At 43.4% G+C, this 12,404-nt stretch overlaps 1 protein-coding gene across 1 annotated transcript in view; it reads left to right on the forward strand.

The window, feature by feature from the left end:
• Positions 1-299: 299 nt before the first annotated feature.
• Positions 300-12,404, forward strand: part of RABGAP1 (RAB GTPase activating protein 1) — a 60,049-nt gene continuing 47,944 nt past the window's right edge. The window contains exons 1-4 of the mRNA XM_042830871.1: positions 300-389; positions 6,292-6,493; positions 11,090-11,324; positions 11,848-12,052. Of these exons, the coding sequence (XP_042686805.1) occupies positions 6,344-6,493; positions 11,090-11,324; positions 11,848-12,052 (590 nt within the window). The 5' untranslated portion in view covers positions 300-389; positions 6,292-6,343. The remainder of the gene's footprint in view (positions 390-6,291; positions 6,494-11,089; positions 11,325-11,847; positions 12,053-12,404) is intronic.

Below are 12,404 nucleotides of genomic sequence, written 5' to 3' on the forward strand. Positions count from 1 at the left end.
CCGGTACCGGTCCGCGCGCGGTGCCGCCCCGCCGTTCCTCACCTCTCACCAGTGGGAGAGCGGTGGCGGCCTCCCGCGGCTCGCCCTCTTCTCCGTCTCTGCCGCTGCGGTTTCCGGGCCCCCTCGGGCGCTGCCCTCAGCCGGGCCCGGGGCGGAGCCCTCCTGCCGGGCGCTGCCCTCAGCCGGGCCCGGGGCGGAGGAGGCCGCGTCGCTCCCCGCGACCCGCGGTGTTCCGGGGCCCCCCGCGCGTCCGCTGCCCCCGATCCGCGGCCTCTGGCGGTTCCCGGGCGGGTTCCTATCCGCCGCGTTCCGTCGTCTCCGGAGCTCCTTTTCCGCCCCGTGTGCCGCAGCGGCGGCGGTTCGTTCGGGTTTTCCCTTCTTGTTGGCAAGTACGTGCCGGAGCCCGGCAGGTCAGTGCCAAGGGCCGCGGCGGGTTGGGGCGAAACGAAGCGTAAATAAACGGACCGCATGCGGTCGTGTTAAAAATCCGTATTGGCAGCGATGAAGCGAGAGTGGAACCGGTGAAAATAACATTTGTGGGCTTTCTCTGCTCGGGTTGTTTGTGGGGAGGAGGGGAGGGAGACAGGAGAGAAGTTTGGGAGAGAAAGGAGAAATTGCGTTTATTGCTAAAACACAAACTGGGAACCGAGTAATGAATGCATGGCTGTGCTGCTACGTGCGGCTGGGGCTGTGCTCCCGAACTCCTTCTCTTGCAGGGGTTTGTTAAATGGCTATATGATATGTGACATTCTTGTCTACTTTGTTTGAAAAGAATGCCTGACAGCAGTGGGCACATCAGAAAAAGCTGTTGTTTTACTTTTACAGGCTGCTACTGAGCGTAGAAAGGTCAAGGACCTGAGCAGGTTTCATTCTTTGTACACGGAAAGCACGTTAACAATTTGAGCCTGGCGTAGGGCTTTCCTTTGCTTTCCGACTGCAAGGGCAGGCAGCTTCTAGCAGCATGTATCGCATGGAACCTGTCGGGTTTTTTTTAGCTCTCACAGCATGTTCCTAAAGTGCAATGTGTGTCTGGTGAGTGGGGCGCTGCGTTCACATCAGTCCTGATCAGAGAGGTGCAGAGGGACTCGGAGTATTGTCTCCTGGCTGGGTGCCCCTGCCCCGTGCTGTCCTGCACGTGGCTGTGCCCGGTGCTGGCAGGGCGTGCATGGGGCATTACTGGGCAGCTCCCCCACTCTGCTCTGGGCCGGGCTGCCTGAGGCAGCAGCTGTGTTTCTTCTGTGTGCTGTGGTTCCCAGGGCCTGCACTTTGTTTCTGGGACTGGAGGACCCGCTTGGTACGAGAGCCTAAAGTTAGAGTTCTCTCATCTGAGTTCAAATTAAGGTTAAAAGCAAAATTACAACTCTGCTATGGAGTGTTAACAAAGATTGTGTTAGCTGAACCCCTGTGTGCTGTCTGATTCCTGGCTTTGCATGAAATGGGCAATGATTCTGGCAGCCCCTGCAATCTATGCTTCTCTGTGCCCACGGGGCAGTGGGGCTGTATGCTGAGGCAGTGCTACCCCCCGGTAGTGTCTGTCTCTTGAGCTTCATGGGAACCTCTGTGGCTGTCGGAGGCTTTTAAAATGCTCAGAAAATTTAGTGTTGTTGCTATTTGTATATTGTTTGCTCTCATTAATCATCCAGAACCTTTATTTTCACATGCAGTATTCCAGTGGTTTTATTGCTTCATTCTGCTTCTCGTTGCCTTTGAGAATGTTTTGCACAGGGAAGGCGAGGCTGTAGTTGTTTCCTTGAAGGAGTGGTGGGTGAAGATCAAACATAGGGTTATGCAGGCTAAGCATGTGATATGTGAGAAGAAGAAGGCTGCTGGTGATTGATCTTCCCTGCATGTCTTTTTCCCACAGCTGCAATAGAATACTGCTGCAGGTATATGCTCAGAAGAATTCAAACCACAGCTCCTTTTCCACATCTCTCAGTGTGACACCAGTTTTGTTCTAACAATTTCTTGCTCTGCTCAGACAGAAAATCCAGGCAGCTGCCTGTCAGACAGCTTTAGCACTGTGCTTTAGCACTTACCAGGCTTTTTTTCAGACTCATTGCACATTTATAAAGCAATAAATGTGCATTATTTGAAACTGAGGGGGGGAAAAATTATCACAGGTGTCAAAGCCCATAAAGAGCCAGGGATCCTAAAGAATGGTGCCTTATTTGTCATAAACCAGCTTTGGGCAGTCCTTCATAAAGCTTCTGAAGTCCTCTACAAATTCCACCTCTGGCCCTGACTGAATCCAGGGAAGGAGAACTTCTGCTTACGTTGGGCTGTGGTTGTTGTTGTTGAGTTCTGTTACAGCAGAGAAATAGAACCAGAGATGATGTTACTTTCAGTGATGAATTTATATGCAGTCAGTCCCCTCAGTGTCCTGGCTGCGTGCTACCTCCTGTATTTCATGATTTTCAACACTGTATGCAGTGCATTTCTGTTATTTTTAGGGGTAGAGGATATAGGTTTGTTCTGCATGCCAGGCTTTTTAACTTTGTTGTTTAAATAATTTTGTTTTCAATAATTTAAATCACATTACTGTATCATTCCTCTTTACCTGGTGCATCCCTCAGCCATGCTGTGCTTTGTGCAATTGCTGTAGGAACTGCTTCAGAAATGTAAAAGCTGAAAGGGTTCTGGATGAGAAAAGACGACCTTTTCTCTCTAGTTTTGCACAGTTATGTTTATTCTCACTTCTGCCCTGAAAACTCCAGGGTTTTTTTGTTTGTTTGTTTTTTGAGTTCACCTCTAAATTCAGTGCTACTTCTGGTGCTGATGTGAGGCTAACTGCTGTTCTAAGCGGCTGGAGGAGTTCACAGCTGAAAACTTGTTTTCTTTTGCTTTCCTTCTGGCATGTTGTGTTACTGTGGCCATTGTAAATACTGCAAACCAGTTGGCCTTTGAAAGTGGGGTAAAGCAGCCCTGGTTGTGTGTGATTTGCTTCCCTTGCTGCAATGTCACAAGGTTTCATTTGGGCCTCGCTCTTTTGCAGTAATACAAGATGGAAGATTTTATTTGTTATATTCTATTTGCTTTAACCTCTTTTAAATTTATTCTGACTGTACTTACAAGGGAAGTTTTGCTTGCAAGTTGCAGATCAGTTGCCAAATTCTTAGGAAAGGGTAGGAGGGTAAAAGATCTAGTTTAGGGGCATGGTAGGGATGGTTGGTGGTTGGTGACTTGAGAGGTCTTTTCCAACCTTAATGATTCTGTGATTCCAAAGGACAAATATTTCTTAAATCCATTGAACCACTTTTGAACTGTGATGGGTTTGTCTTCCAGTTATGTGAGGTCTTAGCATGGCGCGTGGTGTCTGTGCTCTTAGATTGACATTTTCTTAAATAGCCAGAGCAAGGAGGCTGCTACAGCTGGGTCGTTGCTTAAGAGATAAACGAGAATACTTTTAAAATATAGTTTGGCTCTTGGATTTGCAATGTAATGTGTAACAAGTGCAAGCATAGAGTGAAGAAGAATCCTTCTGAGAATTAGAAATTTAAACAAAACTGAAAGCAGTGACCCAGGAGCCAGCAGTCCTCATTTACAGCTTTTTCCAATGGTCTGTTGTGAGGGGAGAGGCCAGGAAACCTACTTAATTAGATAAGCAGAGAAGTTAATAAAAGTTTGCCTCTCAGTATGCGTTGTGCCCCAGCATCTGTCTCCCATGGAGGTGTAAAGGCACCTTCAGGCAAATGCATTACTGCGGTGTAGTTGCGTGTCAGGGACAAAACGTGTGAAAGCTCGTATTTTATTTGCATTGAAACAAAGTGGGCTGAGATGTTGGCTTCTTCAGAGAAACCTTAAAACTCAAGCTCAGCCCATGGCTAGGTCCTTTCTCCCAGTTCCCCATGCTGTAAGAACAGACATTTCGGTTCTTGGGATGGCTGCGGGCGGTGCTGTGCTGTGCTGTCCCTGCTGCTGCTGTTCTCTTTTTGATTTCAGAGGAGCCATGAGGCTGCTAGACGTCATTGCTCTGCTGGGCTTTGATGTTCATCCTTCTGCACCAGCGTGTGCTTTAATGAGCTCAGAGCTTTCTGCAGTGGGTTTTGCCATTGTGAGTTTTCAGTTCAGGTAGAGGGATCTGTGAGGCAATCTGCCTGAAAGAGTGGTACGAAGCAGTAGGGGAAGTGAAGTGCATGGGAAGCAAAGTGAGGGAATATGGAAATTCTCACTGACTTCAGAAGATATTTTAGTGTTTTCAGTATTTTAAGGCAGTGCTTTTGCAACTGAACCATTTGGGCGTTAATCTCATCCCCTGTTGCTGGTTCCAGAGGTATTGGGCAATGTGGCGCATCACTAATAAACAAAAGCTTCTTGCAGTAGTCTCCCCTTTCCTGTGCTTACTTATCTTGTGCAATATCAGTGAGAGTTCTGCTCAGTGTAAAGTTGGTGAAGTTGGGCTAATTGGGACCTTCTGCTGTTGCAATTCTGTGTTGAGAAACTGCTGCGGGGTTGGGCTGAGCAGTGGTGCCCCTGCATGTGTGTGTGCCATTTGCAGCACGCTGCCACAAGAAGGAGCGTACAAAAAGGCAGCGTAATTTTCCTGTAATTGAAGTTAATGCTGGTGAAAGGTGTTGGATTGAAAGAATTTGGAAATTGGTGAAATTAACACTTCAAGATGGGCAGTATGGCACGATAAATGGCTGACTTGATCCTCGCCTGGTGATCTTTGCAGCTCGGTGTGAGCAAAAGCAGCTCTTCTGCTTGTGCTGCCTTTGTGTGGCAGATGAGTTTGCACCGTTTGTATGAAAATAATGCAGCTGAGGGGATTTGCAAGTGTTTAAAGCTTACTTATACTGTGTTTCAGTATATTGATTTCACTTATTTTCACATTCTCTGTAGATGATGCAGTTCTTTAAACATTAGACAGTGCCAACTTTAAAAATGAGAGCTTGCCCCACTTTTAAGGTATCTGCACCTCGTGTCAGATGGCTGCATGCAGTGGTGAAACTTTTAAAACTGCCTACATTTCTCAGCCAGTGATTGTCACTGAAAGTCAGTGCATCTTTCCAAAAAGGATATGTAAATATCATACACGCTTTTGAACGTGAAAGCTGGTGATCACAGGTATGTGTCAATAACAGCCCACATCCATTATCATACGCACTGCTTCTGTTGTCCAGTGTAAGGTCATTCAGGATCGTGAAGGGACTCAATTCTGAGTGATCAGGTTAAAAATAACACAGAGGAAAAAAAGTGTTGTCATCCTGGCAGATGTTCAAGTCATGTTGGTGTCTGCAGAGGGGGAGAAGGGTATTGATAGAAATAAAAGCAGGCTTTGCTATTTTCAGATGCTTTGTTCTTGGTTCAGAGAGGAATGTGATGAGCTGTGCTGGACATACCAGCTCACTGCGCTTGGCTGCTCTGCTGCTCCCAGGTTGGGACTGTGGTCCTCCGAGTGGAAGGCAGAGCTTGGGTGGAAAAGGTGCTTGGGTTTGGGTGTGCTTGGGATTATGTAAAGCCCCAAGCCATTGCAATAAGGGTGTGATTGGGTTTCTGGGAAATTTGATCAGCCGTTTTTATTGCAACAGTCTGTTTTGAGCCATTGATTCTGAGAATCTGTGTTGTAGAGTTCAAGGTGTGCAGCTGAACTTCACCTTTTGTTCTTTTCTTCAAATATCTCTGTGCCAGTTCTAGCTTTTTAAAATCCTCTTTTGGCTCTGATTCTCAGTACTGATCCAGCCCACGCTGTTCTTCCTGCTTCTTGGAATCTTTTATTGTTCCTTACAGTACAGAAGATTCAACGTAGGCTCACAGAGCACTGTATGTCCCATGGTTCTAGAGCATCTTTAGTGCAAAATACCAAGAGTTGGCTCTAGCTCTTTTCTGGGAGCTCGGAATGTGGCTGCAGTGTGCTCCAATAGCTACAGAAATTGTTGTGTGTTTTTTTTTTGTGTGAGCACAGAGGAAGGGAGACAGATTATCTGAAGAAAGGAAATGGACCTTATAGTTCTGGCCTTAAGACGAGTCCCTTGTCACCGCGTGTAGCAGATGCTCCAAGGGCCCATTTCTGCTGAGTGGAGCAGTGTGTGATACGATCATGAAATCTGCAAAAAGGTGCTTTAACTTCCCGTTTGTGGGCTATGGAAGCCAGTGATCTAATAGCAGTGTGCTTCTTAGCAAAATCAAAGCAGGACCATTAGTGTACATGGACAGAAGAGCTGTGACTTGGTTATGCAGTCAGATGTTATGTTTCTTTTTTTTTTTTAACTAGTCAGCAGGTTTCTGAAGAGAAACATTTGAGCATTTTAGCATGAAGTTTATATAAGTATTTTTATGATTTTTGTTTTTCAGGAGTTTATAAAATATTTAATCTCATTCATGAGTCGAACTTCCTTTTTAAGTCATGGATGACAAGGCTTCTGTTGGAAAAATCAGTGTCTCTTCAGACTCGGTATCCACTCTTAACAGTGAAGATTTTGTCTTGGTTTCCAGGCAAGGGGATGAAACACCATCTACAAATAATGGTAGTGATGATGAAAAAACAGGACTGAAGGTAAGAATTAATAACCTGAGTTTGTTCACTATTCTTCTAATTCAAACTAACCATCGAAGAGCTTAAAGAGGGACTTCTTTATTGTGGAAAACTTAACAGAAAGGAGAACTTATTCAAGAACTGATTTTGCCAGTAGTTTCTACATTACTTTGCTGATGTCAAGGTTTTGTGTAAGAGCTTTATCCATCACTACCTGTGGGTTGTTTTCTTTCCCACTGAACTTAATCCTTTATGAAGTCTTCAGTATGAAACAGAACTTGAAACTGGTTTCCTCACAGCTTTTGGGTAGAAAGCAACATTAACACACATTTGATTTGAACGTATTTTTAAATTCAATTATGCATGAAAGTTTTCCCCAATGTGAAACATTCTCTTTAAGAAATGTAAAAGTAGTTATAACTAACAACTTAGCATGAATCTGAGAATACAGGCTTACGTGGGTAGGCTTCTGTGAATTGGAAGGGCATTGACATCTTCTCACTTTTAGAAGGATGTTTCTGGACAGAGACCTTCATCGCTTCTTTTTCTTTTTTTCAGCTACTTAAGGGAAATCTTCCATCCCAATATATATTTCACAAGTCCTTAAGCAAAGTGACACTAATGAGGTGTTCACTCAGAATTCTGTCTTTTTGATGTGTTAAGGCTGAACGTTTCCTGTAGTGTTTCAGGTTGGTGTGTTCTTGGTGGGAGATGGAAAGACCTATTCAACTGCTGCAAGAGACTACAGTCATTCACATCTATGTCTTAAAAATAATGTCTTTAAAGACAGTAAGGAATTGTGTTCCATCTGGTGGACTGGGTATTCCTCTTTTCCGTAGCAGCAGCTGGTGCAGAGACTGTATTGAGAATTTCTTGATGCCTTTGCTCATCTTTTACTTCCAACCGCTTTCTTTGTTCTTCTTGCATGGATTTGAGTCCCGCACAGTTCAGGCCGGTGTAGTGGCTGTTTTCCTTTATAAAAGACTTCTGGTTAATTCTGTTTCTTAAGTCTCAAGATCTTTTGTTTAATCTGGCAAAAATGTTCACTTACAATTTATTGCAGTTGCAGAATTTTGTATCTTCACCTCATACATGGATAGTCTGCAAAAATTTGGAATTTCTTCAGTAATCAGCATGATGTTCTGTGAAACTTGCTTAAAGACTGCAACCTGACAGGAGTCTGTAACCTCGTGGTAGGTGCTGCATATACCAGCAGCTATAAATACTTCAGAATGCAGTATGGTTTCCATCCATAGTGGTCCTTTCCTTGAGAATGCAGTAATGTAAGTGATTTACCTCACAAAGTCACAGGGCTTCATTTGAGACCCCAGGGGACGTTCATGGTCTACCAGATTTTTCATTCCATGCTGTTATTCCCAAACAAAGTTTGGACATGCAAAATGCCATAGTCTGCAACAGCTCTCACTCCACAAGAGAGATATTTGTATTGCTTGTCTAAACACTGCCTTACAGTGGCTTTCCTGGTTTGTTAGTATGATAGGATGCATCTTGTTGAGTACAATCAAAGCGTTAAAGGGACATGTGCATGAAGTTATCTGCATAAGAATTAGAAGAATTTCAGAGAAGAATATCTGCAATCAATTTCAGTCTGACTCCTGAAACTTCCTACTGGACTTTTCTGTGTATGTTTACTTCCAAAGCAGTTTATAAAAGACCAGCTGCAGGTGTGCTCAGCCACTTGGTGAGGAAAGGAGAGCATTAGCGCAGCTGCTTCCCAATAATTAACAATAGCACAGGAAAGTTGTGCTGTTCCCTGGCTTGGTGCTAAATGTCACAGGGTTTTGCAGGTCTTAAAGATAAGCTTCTTTTTGAATTTGGTGCCAGGACTGAGCACAATCTCTGAACCAAGCAATTCACCTTGAGCCTTTCCATTTCCCAGCGTCTGAGTGTACATACTGCTCCTTTGCTGGCTGTAAACTATGTGATTAATGGAAATGTTATGCCACAGATAAGCAGTCAGTGCTCAGTTTAAGTTCTGTCAATAGGAAAATTCCTGTGTTAATCTCCTTCCTTCTGCTTAAAGGCTAGGAAGACCTTTCAGCGTGCCTTCAGGTCAGAAATAGTATTCTAGTGTTTTTCTACAAGAATATAAAAACACTACTCCAGAATATAGCTTTCTTCTTTATCCTTTTTTCAGTCTTGAAATAGCCTTTCAGTAGACAGTTTCACTGTGTTACTGAACTGCTTATCTGTGTTAACAGATAAATGGAGTTCTCAAGGTTGTCAAAGTACTGAATGTTAGAAGCACTGTCGCAGTGATACCTGAGCATTATGAGTGTGTGGAAACAACATAACTACAAAATGAGAGCTGAAGTTAGGCATTTCATAGGAACAAACAAGGAGGAAGGGTTTTTAAAGGAGGAAACAATTGCTTTGATATATGTAACAAGGTTGAATTGCGGATGTCAAAATCCATTTGCTATGATGAGCCCACCAAGAGAAACAGAGAGTAAGTATAGGTTTGTGTTTGAGCACAAGTCTTTCTCTGGTGCTCTGTTTCTTTAGAAAAGCAGTTTGAGGATCCTACATTTGCTAAATGCAGTCTGATGATGGTGCTAGAATCTAGGCTTGCGTTTGCAGAATGCAATAGGCTGTTGAATTTGTAGATCAAACCTAAGCCTTGTATTGCAAGTCCTTTACTAAGTTAGAGATCTGTATAATAGTGCTGTGAACTGAACTGATGCACAGCAGAGGCACGTGAGTGAGGAGAAGGCAGTAACCAACACTTCTAATAAATGCTTTGTGGCACTGTAAAGAAACCTTTGAAGGAGGCAATGTTCTGTGTGAAAGCTAAGGTCAAATTAGTTTGCAGTGTTGTGAGAAATAGAGAAACCATCAACCAGGCTAAATGGTTTCTGTCTTCCATCTTAAGCAGACCTACATGAACGTACATTTTAGAGCCACACTGCTTATTCATTGCTGCCATTAGCTCTGCTCCACTCCTCTGTGCTGCCTCTTATTGGCTTGGGGGTGCAGCAGAGTTTCAAACAAGTTTACACCTCGTGTTTGCTCTTCCCACGGTGCGTGAATTTATGGGTTTGTGCAAGACTGGCTGAGGTGAAGTTGGCCTTTGTTCATATTTTAGGTCTTATTTCTTGGGCAGCTGGTTTGTTGCTGTTGATTCTTGGGATTATGAGAACAACAGAAATCCTCAGTCCAGAAGTGTGTTTGATGTTGCTTTCAGACTTCTTTTGGTGGGTAGCATGGCTTCAGTTCTTGGAATGTTTACTGGGAAGATTCTATTCTGCGGGCTGTTGTTCTTTGCTGATGCTGTGGACTTCACCTGTATGTTTTTATGCTATACAGTGGAATAGTTGAATCTAGACTTTCCTCAATTCTTAAAATACACGGAAGCAGGCGTTGGCTTTGCTTTTCTTTACATGAATCTTATATGTTAAGTTGAATCAGTGCAGTGCTTCAAAGCTGTGTTCTGCTGCTCATACATTTCATTACATTCCATGTAAATCTTCCTTGTCTTTTTTCTTCCTTTTGTGCCTTTTTACTATTATGCTGTAAACAGCTTGAGCTTCTGCTTTACCCGTTCCTGCTATTGTTAGGAGCTTTTATTTTCAAGGTCGTGTTTTATAGGGTGGAATATAGATGTAATTTATTAATATAAACTGTTGTACCAAACACAATAGCGTGGTGTTTGGAGTTGTTTGACTTGTAATCCTGGGCATGAGATGCTGGTTTGTGCCAGAATCCGTAGTATATGGTTCCTGTAAAAACAGAAGTTACTTTAGTATTTCAAATACATGGGCTTTAATGGGGCAGGTAGGATGTTTTCATTGATCTGTCATGTTTTGTTGTGAAACACATAAATCGTGTACAGTAGAACAGTGTGGCATATCTTCTTCCATCATCATCTGTTGGAGGAACGTCTGCATAAACCTGGATAATAAACTTGATGCTTAAAGGGATTATGTCTTTGGCCACATGCTTGTGAAAGATTCTTTTAATTGCTTCTATAATGAATCATCAGAAAGAATATTAACATTGGGATGAAAATTTCACACCACTTTGGCTGCTGCATGCTTTCCTGTTGGCTTCATTGAGTACAAGGTCAGGCTGAAGATGAGCGTTAGGAAGTGAACATGACTTCTTGTCTGCATGATGTCATAATCCTATTCCAGATTCTTCTCTTCCTGTGAAACCATGCGATTTTACCCATGAGCCACTTAGCATATTTAATTCTATTTGGTCTTCCTGGTACCATTTTGAGAATTAAAATAGACCACTGTAGTGGGTTCTTGTCTAAGTTTCCTCTGCCATAAGCCAACCTTTGTAGCCAGTGACTACAGGCTAGTTAAAAGTAATCTCACTTTTTCCTAGGAAATTCCTACTTCCAGCTCCATTTGTTAGTTTGTTAAAGCAGGGTAGATAGAATCTGATCTGGTGAGCGTTTGCATGTTGCAATTTGTGTTTATGGCCGTAACAGTGTTTAATTTGTTAACTGCTGTTTCCCTTGGTGGAGCAGCTGGTGAATGACCCTGTGTCTGGGAGGTGGTTGTTTGGTGGTGTGGCTTTTTTTTGTTTTGTTTTAATTTTTTGTTTTTAATTGAATGGTCTTTTGTGTCCCAACTCTGTGGCTCTTAGATTGTTGGGAATGGAAGCGAACAGCAGCTGCAGAGGGAACTTGAAGACGTGCTGATGGATCCACCTATGGAAGATCAGTCAATTGACCGAGACCATGGTGATGAAGTTAGGACTGATGGTGATGGGGAAGAACCTGTTGTCCTTGAAGCTTCAGCATCTTCTACCATTAACCCAGTGTCGGTGGCAGGACTCCAGAAACCAGAAATGAGTTTGCCAGTGAAACCATCCCAGGGAGGTTAGAAAAAAATGGGGAATACCTGGTGGTATCTTCTGAAATAGCTTTATCTGGGGAAAGACAAGAGAGTTGTAGGTACAGGTGTGCCCAACTGTCCCCGTTTCTCATTAAAATCACCTAACGTGGGTTGGGTGATTCAAGAGTTACCATTTGCTGAACCATTTTCTTCTCTGAAAACACTTTCTGTACGAGCCTTGTGCAGAAATATTGTGATTATTTGCCTGGCTGTATAAAAAATTCAACTATTTAGCTTGTCTGTACATCTTACTACTGCATGGAAAGTTGGTGCACTAGTATCACAAAGCTCTCTGAGTGAACTCACTGATTGTAGAATTTGGATGGCAGTGTTCTCTGCTGTCAGTAACTTGCTTTCAGGCAGGGTTTATCTGAACTGTTTTGGTCTGGTCTGTCTTTCTGTAATGTGTTTCTTAGTTGCTTTTTACATGCAGTTGGTCAACCTCTGACAATTTTCTTACGTATGCCTTGTCTTTCTTCTTATGTTCGACTTTATGTCTTACCTTAGACTGTGGGGATTTGAGCCCTTTTACACCTGTGACTGATGAGGACAGTGTGGTGTTTAGCAAGCTCACCTACTTAGGCTGTGCCTCTGTGAATGCTCCCCGGAGTGAAGTGGAAGCCCTCAGAATGATGTGCATCCTACGAAGCCAGTGCCAGATTTCTCTGGATGTGACTCTGTCAGTGCCTAATGTCTCTGAAGGAACAGTGAGGTACGAAGCTCATTCAGTTGCACTCTGGCTTTGTCCATTTGGTATTATTATCTTCCAGCAAAGGAAATAAGTTACTGTTTTCTCTGGGAGAAGTCTTGAGCAACTTAGGATTTCATTTAGCAGAAAACAGGGATTTTAAAGAGATCTGTGAAAAATGGGGCTTCAGATTTTTTTTAACCAATATTTGATGCCTAAGGGGTGAGTAGGGTCAGTATGAAAAATAGTCATGACCCAGGGTGCCACAAAAGCCCACAGAAGGTAGGGGTGGTTATTGATGAAACGCTTTGGAAATAGCTTGGAAAATATTTGGCTTGTAAGGCAGGATAGCTGCTGGTACACAAGGCTTAGCAGG

The sequence above is a fragment of the Centrocercus urophasianus genome, unplaced genomic scaffold (assembly GCF_019232065.1).
Source record: "Centrocercus urophasianus isolate 14NV4802_14NV808 unplaced genomic scaffold, USGS_Curo_1.0 seq_34, whole genome shotgun sequence".
NCBI classification, from domain to species: domain Eukaryota; kingdom Metazoa; phylum Chordata; class Aves; order Galliformes; family Phasianidae; genus Centrocercus; species Centrocercus urophasianus.